Source organism: Choloepus didactylus, chromosome 2 (genome assembly GCF_015220235.1).
Source record: "Choloepus didactylus isolate mChoDid1 chromosome 2, mChoDid1.pri, whole genome shotgun sequence".
Lineage (NCBI taxonomy): Eukaryota > Metazoa > Chordata > Mammalia > Pilosa > Megalonychidae > Choloepus > Choloepus didactylus.
In genome coordinates, this window is record NC_051308.1 from 43,558,809 (window position 1) to 43,579,064 (window position 20,256).

Below are 20,256 nucleotides of genomic sequence, written 5' to 3' on the forward strand. Positions count from 1 at the left end.
TTTTGTGTGTAACTATCCATTTTCTCAAGAAAAATTTTTTCTAGAAACCATGAAATTCTATTCATTCTGTTCCTCTCCCCACTTTTGCATTTTGGCAAAGAACTGAAAGGTTAAGAAGTCGTTCATTCATTTAACTGGCATTTATTGAGCACCTACTATATGCAAGGTAAATATTAAAGGTTTGGAGCGAGTTAGTACAGGAATGAATAAAGACACATTAAAGACATATTTATTGATCAACTGTTGTATACAAGGCACTCTTATAGGTACTGTTAGGACTCTTAAGATGATCTAGGAACCTCCTGTCCTCAAGGCACTTACAGTCCCTTAGAGAAATATGAGTCAGTGTTAAGGCAGTCCCACTTGCCACAAATCCTCCCTTCTTAGCTCAGAAAACCTGCCTCCTTTCTCTCCTTTACCATGTAGAATTGGCCATGTTCTTTTTAAAGCCTCTAATCTACTTTGTAAAGACATATAATTACATTTATGAAAAACATTGCAAATGGGTAGATGTGTAATATGTGATGGGAATAGCTGGAGCAAAATCTTAGGAACAGGAATGTATTCAATATGTTCAGGTTGAGTGAAGATGATTCTACATAGGTTGTTTGAAAAAGTATGAGAAATATGCTAAGAAAGTGGATTTGGGTCTGACCAAATAGCTTTGAATTTCAGACTATGAAATTTTGATGTTGGTCTGTAGTAGTGGGAAATATGGAGTGAAGTGCTTGAGAAGAGCATATGGGATAGATTAGAGACAGAAAAATGGAAGGAGGGAGACGGGTGAAACCATGGGTTAGGAGGTTTCAGGCAGTTGGAATTAACCTTTGGAAATATAGAGACGATTTAGATTCAGCACCAATACCTCAGAAACTTACAGATTTATTCCAAATACCTATATGCAGAAGTGTGGTATTTTTGATGACTCTTACCCAAAAGGGATGCATAAATATTTATCTTAAGAATGCAACTCAAAGCTCAAAGGCAAGTACTGTAGCCTGCTATGCCTGTAAGCATTCATTCACTCATTCATTCATTCATTCATTCAATAAACAACTATTAAACGTCTACTCTCAGAAAGGGTCTAAGCTGTGTACTAAGCCGTCAGAGATGAGTAGGATGGAGTTCCTGCCTTCAAGGAGCTCACAGTTTTATGGGAGAAATGAAATGATGTACAAAGAAATATGAAAACACAAAAAGATGGGGAGGATAAGGGAAGCCTCCAGAAAGGAGGTGATCTTTTTGAGTTTCCAGGTGAAAAAGAGAGATGTCTGTGTGATGGGATGGAATTGTGGAAATGGTGTTTTAGTCAGAAGGATCCACATGTATAGTGGCAGAGGATTGTTAACAGGTATAAAGAAATAATTATAGATTGAGAACATCTTCTTGACCTAAAGGGGAATGTGAAATGAAACAAAATAAATCTTTAGTGGCTGAGAGATTTCAAATGAAGTCGAGAGGTCACTCTGGTGGACATTCTTATGTACTATATAGATAACACTTTTTAGGTTTTAATGTATTGGAATAGCTAGAAGTAGATACCTGAAACTACCAAGCTCCAACCCAGTGACCTTGAGTCTTGAAGACGATTGTAAAACAATGTAGCTTACAAGGGGTGACAGTAAGATTGGGAAAACCTTGTGGATCACACTCCCTTTATCCAGTATATGGATGGATGAGTAGAAAAATGGGGACAAAACCTAGATGAAAAATAGGGTGGGATGGGGGGGGTGATTTGAGTATTCTTTTTTATTTTTATTTTTTATTCTTATTCTGATTCTTTCTGGGTAAGGAAAATGTTCAAAAATAGATTGGGGTGATGAATGCACAGCTATATGATGGTACTGTGAACAGTTTGATTGTATACCATGGATGACTGTATGGTATGTGAATATATCTCAATAAAGCTGAATTTTAAAAAAAAGAAATAATTATAACATAAATTACACTGACCCAAAAAAGCTTACAATTCTCCAATAGTGGCTCCTCTGTTTAGACAGTATTCTCTTTTTATATCTAATGCTTTTCCATTATTGGCCAGTCTTCCCATGTGGGAACGGGGCTGTGAAAGAAAAGAGAAGACTCAGGTTATGGAGTGTGGTAAATCCATGTGGTTAATCATAAGTCATTAAAAAATAAAACACAAATTCAAAAGTAAACACTTTAAATTCTGCCCATTGAAATACTTATATTCAGAGGGTGGAAAAACTAAAGAATGTCAATATATATAAGATCCCATATTGATAAACATGACATAGTAAGTTCAATGCTACTCCAGTAAACGTCAAGCTTAATAGTAGTGAGGAAAATAGTACAAATACACATTTGAATCTTTTAACTACATGGTAATTTTTTAGTTACTCTGTCAGTAACACAGAAAAATATATAGAAAGCATTATTTCTCCACAAGCATCTAAGGCAGGGTTGCCATTTCTTCGTTTTAATGTTAAACACATTCTTTTGCAGGACTTAGAAATCTCTATAGTCCAAAGCTGAACAACAAAAAAGTCCTGCCCTGCCCCCCACATTTTTTTTTTTTTTTTTTGGTCTGACCGATGAAGCTGTATAGAAATGTAAATGAAACATAAGGGATGGTCCGTAGGATGCTTGTGTTGCTCTCTTCTCTTATCCGGCTCTCACTTGTAAGACAATTCTCTTATTTTGGCTGTGTGTGTGTGTGCATCTCTTGTGTAAAGGCAATTAATTAGCTACAAGTTACAACAAAGACTTTTGAAAGGAAAATATATATGTGTTGCAGATGCCTTTATTTTCATTCAGCGAACAGCTAGGTTTTTAACTCTCTTATCAAGAGCTGCATGAACTGCTGGACTAAATTGGGAACATCACACTGTTTGACAAATAGATTTTTTGTAAACTGATTTAGCCTTTTCATTGTTTGCATTTCATTATATAGCAGACTTTGTGTCACAAAATCAGTATTCATTCAAAATAGAGAATTTAGAGATAGGACTGTAGCCAGATAAAAAACATTGCACAGGTCAGGCCTATTAAGCATAGAATAATAGCAAGTCAGGGAGCCGAGGGGCTATTTTTCAGTGGAGAGGGGCTAACACGGCCAAGGTTGGGAGTCAGACCCCAAGACTTGAGACGGGGCTGCGACCACATTTACAAGACAGTTGGCAAGAAAACTGGTGAAGAATGAAGGAGTCTGACAGGTAGAACTATGAGACAGAGAGGTTTGTCCTTTTCATCTTAAATCTCATTCTCTGGTGGGCCAGAGGGAGGATTTTAATGGTTTACATGTGTCTTAGTCTGTTCTTGAAATACTTGCTCATCATGGTTCCAGGTTTCAGGACACATGTAAAAAACCAGATTAGGGGAATTGACTTTGAAAAGAGGTTGAACAGTGAGTCTGCTTTGTAGTTTACTTAGCAATCTTTCAGTTTAGATAAGTGAACTTGCATCAGAATCACCGGAGGACTGGATAAAAGGCAGATTGCTGGGCCCTGTCCCCAGCACTTCCCCAGGTGGGGTCTGAGGATTTATATTAATAACAATTCCCAGGTGGTAGTGATGCTGCACTTTATGAGCCACTGGTATAAACTCTATATGCCAGTCACTACAGAATCGAACTATTAGCATTTGCAGGGTCCCTACCAGTTGCCCCACCGGGTAAGGGCTGTTGGCAGGTCTGTCACTTTAACTTCAAATAGAAAGTCTGAAAGATAGCTGAAGGCAGTTGATGCACGGTTACCTTCTTTGCTGTGCGTTATTTTAAAAATAATAATAAGGCTGTAATTGTATGACATTATTCCTGCCTTTTTGGGAATTCCTACCCATTTCCTACTGCCATGCATCTTTTCAGCTTGATTTAATGAATCTTTAGAAGTCACATTCATGCACTTTTGCCAAGTGCAGGGGTTATTTATAAAGATGAACAGAACACAGTTTCTCTCAAGAAGCTTACAGTCAAGGGATAGTTGACAAATTCCAGGAAAACACCAATAACATTTGGTTAATAGAGATGATAAAGGTATGCTGTGGTCTCTGTCCTACAGAAAGCCTCCCCTGACCCTACAGGGTGAACTAAGTATTAGGGATAAGTCAGATTTTGCCAAGCAGAAGGAGCAGGGAAAGGCAGAGCAAAATGAGATATCAGGGCATGTTCAGGAATCTGCAAGAAGTTTGAGAGTCTAGAGTCTTTTTGTACATAAGTGAGCCGATTTTTATTACTGCTAAGGTCTGGCATTTATTTCACTGTTGTCTCTGCTTGGTGCTCCCCCCCCCCCATACACACACACACAATCTACCCCACCCCCCAGTAAATTCCATTCTACTATTTTTGCTGTATAAATAATCTATACTTATTGTAAAATCATTTAAACAACGCATAAAAATTAAAGAAGAAAATTAAAACAACTAAACTTTATTGGCTTATGATACCACATTAATAATTTAACCATTTCACGTATGTTTTTACTCTGAAGTGCTGTATCTTGGCTGTACTTTTAAATTATTCTCAGCACCTCCTGGATGAGCATTTTATGGTTCACTTTTTTTTTCCTTCTAGTTGCTTGGCAGTATTACACTTATATTTAAATTTCACAAACTGATGGATCCATAAAAATTTGGTCCTCGGCATTACATCACTACAAAAGCTGTGACCCTCAGACGCTTTTCAGTTTACCTTGAACCACTTACCCAACAGTTAACAATTTTGTTTTCTTGCTTTCTCATATTTGGCTGCAGTTTGGAATCACCAGTGGACCTTTCCCCCAAAATACCAATGTGTGGAGCGCACCCTCAGGGACTCTGACTCTGTGGATCTGGTGTGAGGCCCAGGCATCTGTATTTTTAGGAGGCCACCAGGTGGTTGTACTATGGAGCCAGGCTATCTCATTCTAAACTGTTGGGCTTTTGGACATTTTCATGGCCTCAACATAAGAGCAGATAATGCCTATCTGCAGGACTAGTGAGGGTTTAGAAGTCACTTGTGTATAGTGATTTGGCATCTAACATGGACCATTGACATTTCTGCAGGTTAGAAATAGTTTTATGGGCTATGTGTAAGAAATAATTTTTCCTTATATTCGCATAGCTCACAATGGGCTTGGACAGACAATATCATTTTTGTTTTCACAACCTCATGAAATATGTGAGACAGGCATTTTTTTACCTCCTCTTTCCTCTTGTTTATTGTTATTGTTACAGATGATTAAATTGAGGCAAATGAATTAAAGTACTTGCCCAAGATCACTCAGCCAAGATTGAAACCAGTTCGTTTTATATTTAAGTTTATGTTTTTACCTACTCTTCCTTTATATGGCTCAATAATGGTAAAATCCTGTGCTAAGTGTTATACCAGCGGTTCTCATTCTCGACTTTGGTGGCAAAGTGAATTCACCTGGGGTGCTTTAAAAACTCCTAGTGCCAGAGATTAGAAATTAATTGGCTGAGGTTTAACCTGGGGATTGGGTTTTTTTCAGAGGTTAGAGACCACTGATGTGTAGACCATTTCACTTAATCAAAGACAATGTGAGGTTGGTATCATACCCATTTTAAAAATGAGGAAACTGGAATCTAGAGAGTTTAATCTACCAGCCCACCAGTCTGCTGCCTCAAGAAAGGTAGAGCCAAATTCAAAACAAAGTGTGAAACACTCTGCAGCTCTTCTGATCACATCTGGCTCTCACAATTTTAAGGTTTTTACTTCAAATTTTGAAGCAGGAACAGCCAAGCCAAGTGGGCATGAAATAACTAAAGAAAGAACCAAACTAAAAGTTCAAGAACCAGATTACTGTCTGGGAATTAGCCATGGTGAGCAGTAGCAGTTTATTTGTTTGTGTTTTGTTGTTAAAGGCTTTATTCATAAGACTCAATGCACTGAAACGTGAAGTTTAAAAAACATGGGGACAATAAGTAAACGAATGACCCAATAAATCCCTAGCCATTTGTTTCTAAAACAAGCTCTGTTTCTGATAATGAAACAGTAGAATTTTAGAGCAAAAAAGAAATTTAGAGATCCTTTAGTCTAGAGGTTCCCACACTTTGGTCTGCATCAGAAACAACTGGAGGGCTTGTTAAAAAACATTGCTAGGTTGCCACCCCCCACTTTCTGACTGTAAGTTTGAGGTGGAGCTTGACATTTTTTTGTGTTTCTAACCAGCTTCCAGCTGATACAGCTTCTACCAGGTCTGAGATCTGCCCTTTGAGAATTACTGCTCTAGTCCATTCCATTCTTTACCAAAGCCCAATCAGATCAACCTTTACCCTGACCCTAAAATCAGCTTTACCTGAACTTAAGGGGATGAATATCAGAGTTAAAATACTCTTTAACTCCTTAGAGGCACTGGATTTGTGGTTTGATTATATAGTCTAGAGAGGTTACTCATTACTGTGCTTGCAAATGCCTTTTGAGAATTTGGGGAATTTTCCTTCCTGTTCTCCTTTTTCTCAAGTGGAGGTAAGTATAGTGATCCAGAAAATCAAGGTCTTAAGTAAATCGTTCCATTAACTGAGACCAGTCAGGGCCATCTAAGGATATAGATTTATTTATTAGTATGATTTTAAGGCTTGAAAACTAGCAAACAGTGGTTCTGGAGGTCTGCTCATGGATTGGGGGGTGGGGGGTGGGGCAAGCAATAAGATAGGATTTCAGCCATCACTGTGCAATTCTATTTTAACAAAAGAAAAAAAACAAAAAACAAAAAACTGAAAACAGAAAAAATGTAGTGAACATTTTCTTCTTACCCCAAATTCAACAATTAACAGCACTCCTTTCCTCATAGGTCAAAATACAGTTTCACTTAGTAGCTTATTAAGACAGAGTAAACATATTAGCCCCATTAAAATACTGAGATTTCTTCAGATAAACTTCAAAACTCACAGAAATAGCAAACAATATGAGTGTAACATTTTTTTTTGCCAAAATCAGCAATTTATTTGACGAATATTTATCATGAGTCTAAAACATTTGAATTAGGCATAGAGAAGGGGTATAAGCAATTTTTCACTCTTCTTTGTAGTAAAGAATGTATGATGAGCCACAGATGATTAAAAGCCATGGAGATTACTAAATGGAGGTCAGAGGCACACAAGCAAAACCTACCCTGATACAAACCCGTTAGTACATAGCATTATAGGACACAGAAGACAGAGCCATTGATTTGGGGGCTCTTGGGGAGGCTTCACAGAAGAGGAGACATTTGAGCTGGACTTGAAGGACTGTAAAGGTGGTCTGTCTCCCCATCCAGGTTTGAAGTGGCTGCTCTCCTGGGCCTGTGGATTATGTTGCTAAACATTGCAGCTGATTAAATGACAGCCAAAATTACAAGTAAAGGAACGCTTTCTTTGCAATAGTACACAGTTTATTTATAAATATGTAACTTTCTTCCCCAGTAAGAACACATGAATTAAGTCTGGTAAGAATAAGCGAAATCTATATTCTGTGCATCACAAAATATTGATTGGGATTGAATAATTGGGTACGACTTACTGCTCAATGGAAATGGGGGAGCAGAACTTGAGCTGTATGGGGACGCTCTAACCACAGAAAGAGCCCATTAAAGCTAATATTGTCTCATTTAATCATCTTTGCTAATAGATTAAAAATAAATAAATAATAAACTGTGGCCAGGTTCCCTTCTGAGATCTTCTTAGCAATAACATACCCAGGCCCAAGAGCACCCAACACTAAGCACCTCAATCCCCTTACACTACATTCTGGGTAATTTCGAGAGATGAAATGGCATAGTTCTGAAGGAGGACACTGATGTTTCCAAAACTGTCACATTATAAGGATTGATAAAGGTTTTTTGTTTTTTGTTTTTTTCTTAATTAAGGAGGAAATCTTGGGAAAATTCCAGGCAAATATGGTAGGCTTTTCTCATTTCTTTGTTTATTATTTTTAATTCAATTTTATTGAGATGTATTCACATATCATGCAGTCAACCATGGTATACAATGACTTGTTCACAGTACCATAATATAGTTGTGCATTCATCACCACAATCAATTTTTGAACATTTTCATTACCACACACAGAAAAGAATAAGAATGAAAGTTAACATAAAAAAGAACACCCACAACAACCCATACCCGCCATCCCTCCCTATTAGTCATTTACTTTTTGTCCTCATTTTTTTATTCATCTATCCATACACTGTAAAAGGAGTGGGAGCCACAAAATTTTCACAATCACATGGTCACACACTGTAAGCTATATAGTTATGTAATCATCTTCAAGAATCAAGGCTACTTGGTTGCGGTTCAACAGTTTCAGGTATTTCCTTCTAGCTATTCCACTAAAAACTACAAAAGGATGTCTATATAATGCATAAGAATAACCTCCAGAATGACTACTCAACTCCATTTGAAATCTCTCAGCCACTGAAATTTTATTTTGTTTCCTTTCTCTTCCCCTTTTTGGTCCAAGAAGGCTTTCTCAATCCCATGATGGCAGGGCCAAGCTCATCCCTGCGAGTCATGTCTCACGTTGCCAAGGAGATTTACGCCCTAGGAGTCATATCCCACATAGGAGGGATGTTTAATTATTTTTAATTGTTGATTTTGTTTTAACAAAGTATGATTTTGTTCCTCCTTAGGTCTCTTTGTCCCTTGGCTTATATACTTTTGTTGCATTACTGTGAAACTTGGGGAAGAGAAAGTAATCAATGGCGAGCTGTACCAAAACTTTCTGAGTGAAATCAATGATAGAGAAGGGAAATTGAGACCTCAGGTTCTCTTATTGTGTTTTAAATCCTCACTAGTATTGTATGTGTTTATCCTAGGAAACTTATACAAGCCTGGTACAGAGCAGGCACCCAAAAGTGAGCGTTTCCTGAGTATAAAAGAAAGAATAGGATGTATAATTGTTGTGAGCAACAAAAAAAAGTGTAAAACTGTTATTAATTTTAAATTATAGCAAAAATATTAGTATATGTATTATAATTTGAATTTTTTTCTGAATAGCTAAACATTTTTTATTTGGTCATATTTTAAAAATATAAAGTTGTAAAACTCTTCCTTTGTTAAATTCCACTTCTTTGTTTATCAAAATGTGAATTAATCTGTTTCTTTTCTCACTAATGAAAATTGTCTGTATTTAGTTTTCTAATTCAAGTGGTAAGTGAATGGGGTCTTTAGTTATGTTATTTGCTTCTCTGTAACAGAGTCTGATTGGATAAAACTTCTTGATACAAATAGCTGTGTACTTTGTGACAAACTGCAGATGAGATAAGAGCCCCCAGGTTTCAGTGTCTTAAGTATTGTCCTTGTGCCACTCCTCCCCACACCACCATTCCTACCAGAGAAATGAGAAAGGGCTTCATCTTACTCTCCTTTGCATCTAAAGGGTGGCTTTCTAGAAATAACATTTGGTTCTCTCTAATGTGATATGTTTTTGGTTTTGGAAAGAAACCACCAAACAAACAATCAGGACTTGGTTAATGCATTGCAGGGTAGAGGGGTAGAGAGTGATCTAAAGGCAAGGCTTTTGTCTTGTTCTGCTGTTTAACTTTCCCCTTCTCCCGGTCCCAGCAAGGGAAGAAACCCACCTCCTTCCTGAAAGTTTTCAGGGCTGCTCCAGCACCAGGCCAACTAGAAAGAGGTGCTAGATGGCTATTCTGTTCTTCATGGGAACCTTGTCAGCATTTAACTAAGGAAACTTTTAATGCAATGAAAAGTACCTGTAATCCTTAATATGGAAAAATTTGGGTTGCATACAAGAGCCATTTATGAGAGTGCTTTTATTAAAAACCATTTGTTTTTAGGACATAGCTGGTATCGATCTTTTTTAAGCAATTGTCAGGTGAAATGAAATGTTTCTATGTTATCCTGGTAAGGGTCATAGTTTTAGGTACTGATATGACATCTTTGTTTGCTTTTAATAAATTTTTTTCATTATGTAATAGTTATTATTGATTATTTAACTAACAAATATATAAAAAAAATAGAGATGGGAGAAAGAGAGCAATGATTCCATGTTGCTCCTCCTTAACTATCAGAAGAATAAACACAAGTGGTAAGGAACTGCTATTGTTTACCTTAGTATTGTAGACCCTGTCTTCTCATACTTTCATCTCCTTTGTCTTTTCTTTTTTTTCGCCAATCTCTTTCCTCTCCATTAGCTGTTTTTTTAATCACCTTTTCTTTAAAAATTTCTGTATATCACTCTAATAATCTGACTGTATTGTCTTGTTAAATTTGCCAGCCTCCCTTAAACTCAATAATAATAAACTAATAACATTGGTCATTATTTCTTTCATTCATTCACTCCTTCAAGACATTTCTTTGTGTTCCCGTAACATTTATTGGAATATTTATCAAGTTCCATTACTGGCCGTAGGGAGAGTCAGACCTGGCCCAGCTCCACAGATTGGGTAGGGGGTGAGGTGAGGAAACGAGTAGTTGTTGAATAAAAACTGAATCCCTAAAAGAAATAATAGTCAAAATGTGCATATACAAGGACAACTAATTAGTTGGGGAGAAGAGAGAGAATTGATTGCTACCAATTCAACCCCACTTCTTTTTTGAAATATACCTTTATTTTCTTTTATCTTTTCTAAGTGGGAAAAGTAAAGGACAATTTGGCATTCACTTGGGTACTTACCTTTTAGGATCAGATGTCCACTGGCTCTCATCATATCTCTGTTGGAATTTCCATGTAGGTTGTCAACAATTGTGAGGCAAACACTACTAATAGCTTGTTACTGACTAAGCACTAAAAAGGGGAAAAACATATGCTTTTCTAATATGAGACTTCCCACTACCAAGGTATGTCACCCTGGTTAAGACTCTTAACCACTCTGGGCCTCTTTTCCTCACCCATAAGTAGCCAAGTTGGATTTACAATCCTGATGGTTTTTCCCTTCCCGTAGTTCCCTTGTTGCCCAGACTTTTTGTTCTGCCATAGATTACGGGCCATGCAATGTAAAAAGAGCAAAGCCTGTGAAGAAATTGAGTTCTTTGGGTATGTGATCAAAGGAACTCTTGGGTGAATGAGCCCATGCTTGGTTTAGTAATAAAATCAGCAGCATTATTGACTGAACAGCAAGGGTAGAGGGATGTGGACGAAGTGTCTGAAAGGCATAGAAAAGGAGTATAAAGGAGTATGAGCAATTTCTCACTCTTCTTTGTAGTAAAGAATGTATGATGAATGCTTTGGGGAGTCAGCAATGTCAGTTAACTTTCTCCAGTCTGTCTTCCTCATATTCATGCACAAAACATGACAATGGCCTTAAAGAGGACCTCTTTTACATTCCCTCTCGTTATAATGAGCCAAGGTACATGTGGCAGTATAGTAAACACTTCATATCATCTTATAGTAAAGTTATTGGTATTTTCACTGGGGCAATACTTGTACTTCATTTTCTTTTATGTATCCAGTAACTTGAACCTCTAATCAAAAACAAAGGCCAAATGAATTGACAACGCCGTTGTCTTTTATCTCTTCTTTCAGTCAGAGGGGCTTAAAAATAATATGATTGAAAAATACGGTTTAAATGTAAAGAAGGCTCACTACGTGACAATAAAATAATATGTTATATTGTTTTATTAATTTTATGATATCATATTAGGTTGTGAATTAAATGACAGTTTTATGAAAATATAATTTATTACCTAAACTGGGGCACTTGGAAAGTGAATGGAGAGGGGGCTATTAATTATTAGGCTAGGACAACTGGCACAAACCAAAATGACCTTGACCCACTGAGTCAGGTTTTCCCAACTAGAGTCAGTCACTGTGCTAAATTGGTTTGACTCCTTTAATCTCCATAACAATTCTATAAGGTAGATATTATTGTTATTCCCATTTAACAGCTGAGGAAACGGCTTAGATGGGTTAAGTGATGCTAGAGCAGGGCCTCTCCCCTCGTGTTTGGAATCTGAGCCCAAGGCATGACTCCAGAAGAGGCTTTGGGCCCTCTCCAGTCTCCTGACTTCTTTTGGTCATTACACACACACACACACACACACACACACACACACACACACACACACACACACCCCTAATTAATTTGTCTGGTTTGAGGAAGCAGACTTTTATCAAACATGCTCATTTATTGAAAAGGAACCACAGAAGGGTGTCAGAGAGCTCCAACATCAAAAACCGAGTAGTAATAACACCATAAGCCTGTTTATGTGGACACCAGATACTAAATCTCTCACAGTTTTTTTTTCCTACTAGTTCTTTGAAAATTTAGACGAAGAGGCTAATGAAAGCAATAGGAAAAGAGAACTTTCCAATAGCATTGAGTATTCATATACAACAGGAAAAAAAAATATATGTATGTATATTTTTGGTGTCTCATGGATATACATACTTTTGACATGGGATAGTTGAATGGGGTGGTTAAGATGGGTAATTTGATGATTTTACTGGTATCATAGCATGTCTTGCTTCTTCTATAATATTTGTTTCACTTCCCACTCCTTCTCTGTCTCTACTACTGCCTCCCCTCTTCCTCTCAGGGTTAAAATACCTTTTATGTTGGACAACACTATCACACACATGATTGAGTCAACAATTTATGGCTTTTAAAAATAGGAATTTTGTCCTCTCTTAGGTTTATTGTTTATCATAATCATCTTTCAAGTGAAAAGGCTAATTTACTCTTTCTATAGGAATATTTTAAGCTTGATTATCATAATATTATAGCTGCCTGAAAAGGTCTAAAATGGGACATTGACCTTGAGTGTTTTTTTGCATTTAGCTTCTGGTGCTTAACATTCAGGAAAGAATATTACTTCAACTCATTTATTAGTGTATAATTTCAAAATGTTAACTATTGCTTTGTAAATATATGCCATGCAGAGTATAGAAAGCTTGTAAGGTAACGTAAAATGCATTTGATATTTTAATAGGGTAAGTATGTTAGAAATACAACATAACTAAAGTCAGTTTTCCCACTGGAGCTACTGTAGTTTATAATTTAATTTTTACTGACATTTCACCATGTGTATTATTAGCTTGACAAAATGAAAGTGAAATAATCCTGAATTAATTAATAGAAACCGACTTGCCTCTATTAGTTTCTCTGTCTTTGTCTGATTTTATTTTATTTTATTTTATTTTTTCACTTTTACCCACTGGGAAAAGATTTTGGTGTGCTATGGAGATGTGACAATTGCTCCCCAGAGAATGGGCTTTTTTATAGGGACTCCGTAATTGGGGAATGGAATAGGTTTATAGGAAAGAGGTTTGTTGCAGGGAAAGATTTTTATTAGTGTTTCTGTGAAAGTGATGACTTTCAGTAGAAATGATTACTTCTTGCCAATCGAGACAATAATTTAAATATCAAAGCCTGTGCCCTAGAAATGAAAGGCAACAGAAAATGGAGTATGATGAATTGATAGAGGCTTGGAGGTAATAAAGAGCAAAGTAGTCATAGACTGAACTTTGAAAGAAGTTTACACATTCACAGTGGGAAAAGGTGTGTTCTTCTGCAGGTTTATGGCACAATAGGAATCCCAGTGTACAGTTGAGGAAGCAAGAGCAGACAGTCGAGGCGTCCTGCTCCAGGCTGTGTATCCCAGGAGCTGGCAGAAGGGAGCCTTCCATCTGGGCCTCCTCGTTTGTCCCGTCTAGGTTCTCTTTCAGGGATATTCACAATGGCTTTTCATTTGGAGTTAAATATATATTGTAATAATCTTGATTTTCTTTCTTTAGTATCGTATTTTATGTAATACATAAAAAACAGCAGGGAAGATGGTTCAAAAAGTTAAACAGCCTTTCAAAGGTTTTATGATCTTGACGAAAGATATGTAAGGGTAGCTTACAAGGCAATTTGAAAATATTTCTTTGTTGTCCCTTCTTTAGTTTAAATATGTGAAAATGCAAAATATAAAATCAAAAGCTGCTTCAAAAGTAGTGCAACAATAAAAATTTTTGAACAGATTAGGATAAGTACTGTTACTTTTCAGAAAGGAAGGTGGGAGCTAAAAAGAGCTATTAATATGCAGTATTAGCAAGACTAAGTATTTCTCAACACCTTTTTGCAACATAAGAATTCAGTGTTACAGTGTTGTAACAAATGATTCTGACTAAAACAATAACATCTCTGGTATATGCAACCTATAGGAATTTACCTTTTGTTTCCACTTGAGTTTTGATTATTGCCATTCTGATTGTTTCAAAATGAAATGAAGTTTGCTCTCAGCTTGGTTGTCTGTGGGTTACTTGGAGCCTGAGAATGAAGTTCTTTGAATATTTGTGACTGCATTGTTTAAGGAAGAAAAGATTGAAACTATGCATAGACTCAGGTCCTAATGCATAGACTGATATTAACTATTTATTAATATTCCTTGTGAAACCATCATAAGAGGTCCTTTTGTCTGGTTCCAATTTTCTTGCTTTGGGTAGACTCCTTGTGGTAAGATTGTGAAGTGTATACACTGATTAGAAACGTGTTTATTTCAGGTGGTTTATCTAGTTTTGTTTTGTTTTGTTTTGTTTTCTCCCCAAATCCTTTGTAGTTGAGATTCTAACAGGTTTAAGTTCAGTATTACTTGTGGTATGTTTATTTCCTGTGATTATCCACTCCTTTCTCCTTCAAGGTGGGAAAAACTCTGTGACTAGGAAATGTTCTTGAGATGACTGAGCTGTGTGTTTATAAAATATTCTGGAAGCTGTCCCAGAAGTTCAGTGCAATAGATATTATTTTAAATTTTAAATTGGTTAAACTGGATTCAAGACAGTACGTGTAATCGTAGGTGACTTGTGGAGGTGACACTTTGATCCCAAGGGGAAAGCACACACAGCTTTACAAACGTAGTACACTTCTGGTCATTCAGAAAGCAGCTAGCTAAGTGAACACTGTACCTTGCGTTGATGAAATACGGTTAGTGAAAAATCAGTGGGGACTACAATATGTATGTTTGTATGTATATCTCAGTGAGAACAGAATAAAGACTTATACATGAATATGAATCAAAATGTGTTTTAAAATATACATCAAAGAAGACAAGTGGTTCATTATGAGGGCAAATAAAAACCCAAAGGGAAATAAGAAAATTCTGGGAAATGGAAGATAACTCCAATGAAACATGGTGATTTTAAGTTCCATCGGTAAATAATTGACTACAAATCTTGTCTTTAAAAAGCCATTTCAAAGGAGTAATAAACAAGATCTGTCACAGCATGATAATGCAAGGAAATGGATACAGTAGAGGATTCTGCACAGGTGCAAAATCTGAATGTGTTGATTATATTAAGATGTATTGAGTACACTAAGATAATTTTTTATTTTTTTAAGAAATGCCCCTGGACAAAACAAGAAAGAAACTGTTTTTTATTGGTATATTTTTTAAAACGTGCATAATTTAATCTATTAATAACTTTGAGGATTTTAGTTTATTCAGAAATCAAGATAGTAATCATATAATCAAAGATGTTTTTCTGTCTTCGTAATGCTATATTAGCTGCCATAATTCTTTTATTATATTTTAGAAAAATCATGTTTCTTTTCCAAAATGCCTTTTTAAATTTATTTTTTTAATTGTAAAATGATTACATGTCTCATTTTAGATTGAATAGACAAATCTTTTTTCTTTTCCGGGTGTCTGCAGAATGCTTGGATTTTCTTCTACATCTCAAAGCTCTTTTAATTCACTCCTCACAACCAAATTTACATCTTAATTGCAGAGTTCACATTTAACAATATAGACAGCATAATGCTACTGGTAATTAAGCTTTTACTACCTGCTTTTATACAGTATTCTCAGGCACAGTTTTTTCTATGTGAGTTGTGATCTAGAAACTTGTATGCATTTAGACCACAAATGGAGAGAATCGGGCCCATATCTTAGCTATGGTTAAATACGTGGTGGGGTAATTGCTTTCTACTGTGGGGGGACAAAATCATGTCTGTCATTTTTTATATTCTGAATATAATAATTTAATCAGAATATAAAATGTGGTATTTATTTTAGTATTTTTTTCAAAAGATGTAGAAAATTTCAGAGGGTATGTTGAGTTGAATGCTGATTTAGTGAATCTAATACATGCTGAATATCTGAACTAATTAATTTTGATCTCAAAGATTATGCCATTTATATCATGTAAGACTTCAAATGCAAAAGGTTACTGAGCAGCAGAGCTGAATTATATCAAAATTGTGGGTCTTCCACTCTCCATAGGTAGCAGTTGTATCTTTGCCATAAATAGCTGGTAGATTTTACAATGTACATATATGCCAGTATAAAAAATCTTGTAGTTTATAGTAGGACCTAAGCAAAATCTTTGTTTTAGGGAAATATAAAACACTTTATACACTATTATGAGAGGTAAACACACTTCTCTTATACCCTTGTTTTTTTTTTTTTAACACTTTTTATGGAGAATTCCTAGTTTTATAAATTATTTTCTGTTTGAACTAGTTCTTATAGTGACATGACTGCGTGATGATTTACAAAGTGTTTCTGGGTTGATTGAAGCATGTAGGGTGTGTTATGTATAGAAACAAATAGGTTCATTGCATTTTATTTGAAAGGTGGATGTATCAGATAAAATCGTTTGTATTTGTATCCGTCTCCCAGTTTGGAAATGTGCATTGAAATAAGCATATAATGAAGAGCACTTTTAGTGCATTGTTTAGCAATGGTCAATCCTCAAAATGAAGTCTTTATCTTGTTAAAATGCATTGAGATGGATTTAACTGGACTATTTATTCTACAGCCCTGTCTCCCACCCTGAAACTGGAGAAGCCCATTTGTCTTGCAGCTGTTTACCTTTGTTTAGAAAAGCTATGTATTGTATATCTATATGTAAAGGGACAGTAGCAGGTATAGAAATGTTTACACGTAAAATTTACATAGACATTCTCTTAAATTGTATTGGTGCACTATTTCCTCCTCTGTACTTGTGTAAAACTGAGGCAAAGATGACGATCCCAGTTCACATGCCCGAACAATTTAAAAGAATGTCTTTGATTTTTTAAATGCTTAGCATATATACCAGGGAAACAGGGAGAGGCATGATTACGAATAAATGAGAAAGTACAGCACTAAATAAGAAGTGGCTCACAGTGTAATAAAACAGACAACGGCAGGACAAACTTAATTCTCTACCTTCCGCAGAAGCCTTTCCCAAATTAACTGAGTCTGCGTGACTTCTTCTCAAGGCAAAATATATCTTAGGTTAAAAACCAAACACAAATCCCTCCAGTGCTTAGAGAGTTAAATTAGTTGTGTTTCTTTTGTAGCTTCCCAGGGGGAAAAAAAGGAGAGCAGTATCTATTGGGAGCGTTTAAATCTCTCTCGTCCTCGCTCTTTTTCTCTGCTCACTCTGTTTTCAGTCCCTTTCGGTTCTCTGCACCCTGCCTACCTGCCGGTCTCCTCTCGCTCGGTGCAGCCTGCCGTCGCCTCCCTCCTGATTGGGCAGAGGCCCCCCAATCGGCTGCGCGGCTGGGCCGGTGGGACTGCATATGTAAAGCCCTACTTCATATTAATAAGCTCCAATCGGGGCTTTAAGTCCTTGATTAGGAGAGTGTGAGAGCTTTGGTCCCAACTGGCTGTGCCTATAGGCTTGTCACTAGGAGAACATTTGTGTTAATTGCACTGTGCTCTGTCAAGGAAACTTTGATTTATAGCTGGGGTGCACAAATAATGGTTGCCGGTCGCACATGGATTCGGTAGAACTTTGCCTTCCTGAATCTTTTTCCCTGCACTACGAGGAAGAGTAGGTACCTTTTTTCTTTCCTTTTTAAACTCGGCGTGGGGTTGCGGGAGTGGGGGTGGACCAATGTGTCTTTGCACACTGATTCAGGTAATACCCTGGGTATTTTGAGTGCAAGAGTGCTTGTTTGTGTCTGTCTTGTGCCTTTTGTGTTGAGGTTGATCTCCTAATTCAGTAAGTCGAGAATTGTTCTCTGACTACAATGTTACCTTTGAGGCAAAGCTCAGTGACTGTCAGTAAAACAGCTGTGTGACAGTCACTTATTCAGGTGCTAAGAATAGGCACTTGGCACAAATGCTTAGTGAACTGTTAAAATGCATCTTTTACTAGGACCCATTTTCCCAAGGAAAGATGTTTTAAAATACAATATTCAGAATGATTTATACTACTGAGTGCCTCTTATGTATTTGCAGTTTGACAGATATTTTCAGCTCCCTGTTATTTCTTACCGCGCAGAGTTAGAGGCAAAATTGCACATTTACTAATTCTCCTTCAGAGAACAATTTAAAAACTAGCCCTATGTAATTCAGGGCTAGAATAATGTCATTTGCATGGTTAGCATTAAGTCAGCACTTAACTGACAAATCAGCCCATTAAGTAATATGAAATTTTCACACATTATAAATATTTAAGGGGAGAAAACTAAAGCAACAGTACTGACTTAAAAAATTTCCTCTTAAATAGATAATGCTGAGATTGTGGATTTGTTTAATGTATCATGTCCAGAAAATATAGAAAAGAATTTTCGTTCTTATATGCAGTTTAATTCGTATGTATGAAATCTTTATGCACAAGGAAATACATATTTAGATGACTAAAGGTGAGGGGAAGTGGGTGAGGGGGTAGGAGAAATAAATTAGGCATTCTTGTGTAAATGAGTAGGTCGTAAACTTAATTTCAGCCCACTGTTCAGATAAAATATTAGTATATCACAGGAGCTGTCACTGGGTCATCCCTCTTTCTGTTGAGTCAGTTATATTGCTTTGCTTTCACATTACAGTAGTACCAACTGTTATAATTCTGAAAAGGGTGCTCTTGGCAAACATTTCTCTCTATAAATTGTGAAGAAAATATCCAACTCTACAAGATGAGATAGTGCATTTTAGGTAGATGTCCACTAGCTGTCCTTAGTGACTGCATATTGCATTGCTTTGTAATTAAGTAAGAGATGAAAAGTGACTTGCAGTCTCAGTGGCTGCTGGTGTGTGTACGAGAGTGTGTGTATATGCACCCGTACACAAATACACACACACATACTCATATCCACACTCACCCAGACGATATTAGCCAAGTGATGGACTTAAGAGAAACTGAAAGATTGTAAGGCTCAGTTTGAAGCACTCAAGGGAAGGAAGAAATAACCTTAAAATGTGTGAAAATAAAAATGATAAACAAAGGTAGGACAGTCCACTCAAGTGTAGTTTAAAGGTTAGTGCACCTGGGGCTGTAGAATTGGGGAGTTTAAAATGTCTTCATGTCAGAAAGAATGCATGATCTGAACTCACCCAGATTCTGAACTTCCTCTCATAAATAAATAAACAAACAAACTTTAAAAACCCTCCAGAGGCTTCTTTTTAAAGTAGTTTCCTTGAATTTAACTTCTTATAGCTAATTTGAATAATTAGTTTAGGTAAGCCTCTTAAAGTTAGATGCATTTAAGTGAAAGGAGGGCACATGTCCTTTTGGCTTTGGCGCAAGATTCAAACTAGCTTTCTTTTTGGCTCAATTAAAAGTCATCTTTTAAAAAAAATCAGATTTATTGTCTGGATGCAGTTCTGATGGTTATGTGGTTCACTGGACAGACAGAAAGATCTAATGCTAAGCAACACATCTGTCTCTCTGTCTCAATTAATAAACCACAGAATTTATACATGCTATTAATATTCATAGTAATTGTACTGGGTTAAACCCCATCACGTGTGTGTATGCATAGAAATGAAACCAGAGTTATGCAGCTTCAGTGGAAAATATTGGAAAATTTCTGCTTTGGAGAAATTATTTGTACCATTTATTGACCACCATTATGAAAGCCTCAAATGTTAACCTATTACCATGTATTTTTTTTTTTTTTAATTTTAGGAAATGTGCCAGCACATTAAAGAACATAATACTTGAAAGCTTGTTTCACATTTAATAGCAGTAATAGCTGATAGCATAAATAGATGAAAAGAATATATCTGCTCATTTTGACATATGTGTCAGTCTAATCATTCTAAATGAGTGTGCTCATCACATGAATCCCTTTCAACCTCTGATTAAAATGTAACATTGACTACAGGATTATAGAGCGGACTTAATTTTACTGACTGTTTTAACAGTTGTCACAGCTGTTGGAAGAAGGAAAGGCAATTGAAACACTCCAAAACAGTCAAGATGAGGAGAGAATAGTTTAGTAAATTTCATCCAGATTGTTGAAATTCAGACATTTAAAATTAAACAGATTAGTGTTTTAAGACTCCTGTTTGATGCTATGTAAGTTTTATTTTGTATGATCTACTTGTTCTGTTTCAGGATTTTGATTTCTTCTCTTCCTCAACTGTGCCTATTAAAAGCTAAACTGAATTGAAATACAACTATCCAAAAGTAATATTATAATGTCAAATATTTAGGGTAAAAATAAG

At 36.3% G+C, this 20,256-nt stretch overlaps 1 protein-coding gene across 11 annotated transcripts in view; it reads left to right on the plus strand.

The window, feature by feature from the left end:
* ESRRG (estrogen related receptor gamma) overlaps window positions 1–20,256 on the plus strand; it is a 654,513-nt gene that overhangs the window by 385,256 nt on the left and 249,001 nt on the right. For 2 of the 11 annotated variants that reach the window (XM_037823723.1, XM_037823725.1), the window contains exon 1: window positions 17,382–17,638. The exons of 8 other annotated variants lie outside the window; for them this stretch is intronic. In XM_037823723.1, coding sequence (XP_037679651.1) covers window positions 17,583–17,638 — 56 coding nt within the window. In that variant the 5' untranslated portion in view covers window positions 17,382–17,582. Of the gene's footprint in view, window positions 1–17,381; window positions 17,643–20,256 lie in introns of those variants that run through there. One more of the 11 variants, XM_037823741.1, reaches the window with a different exon arrangement.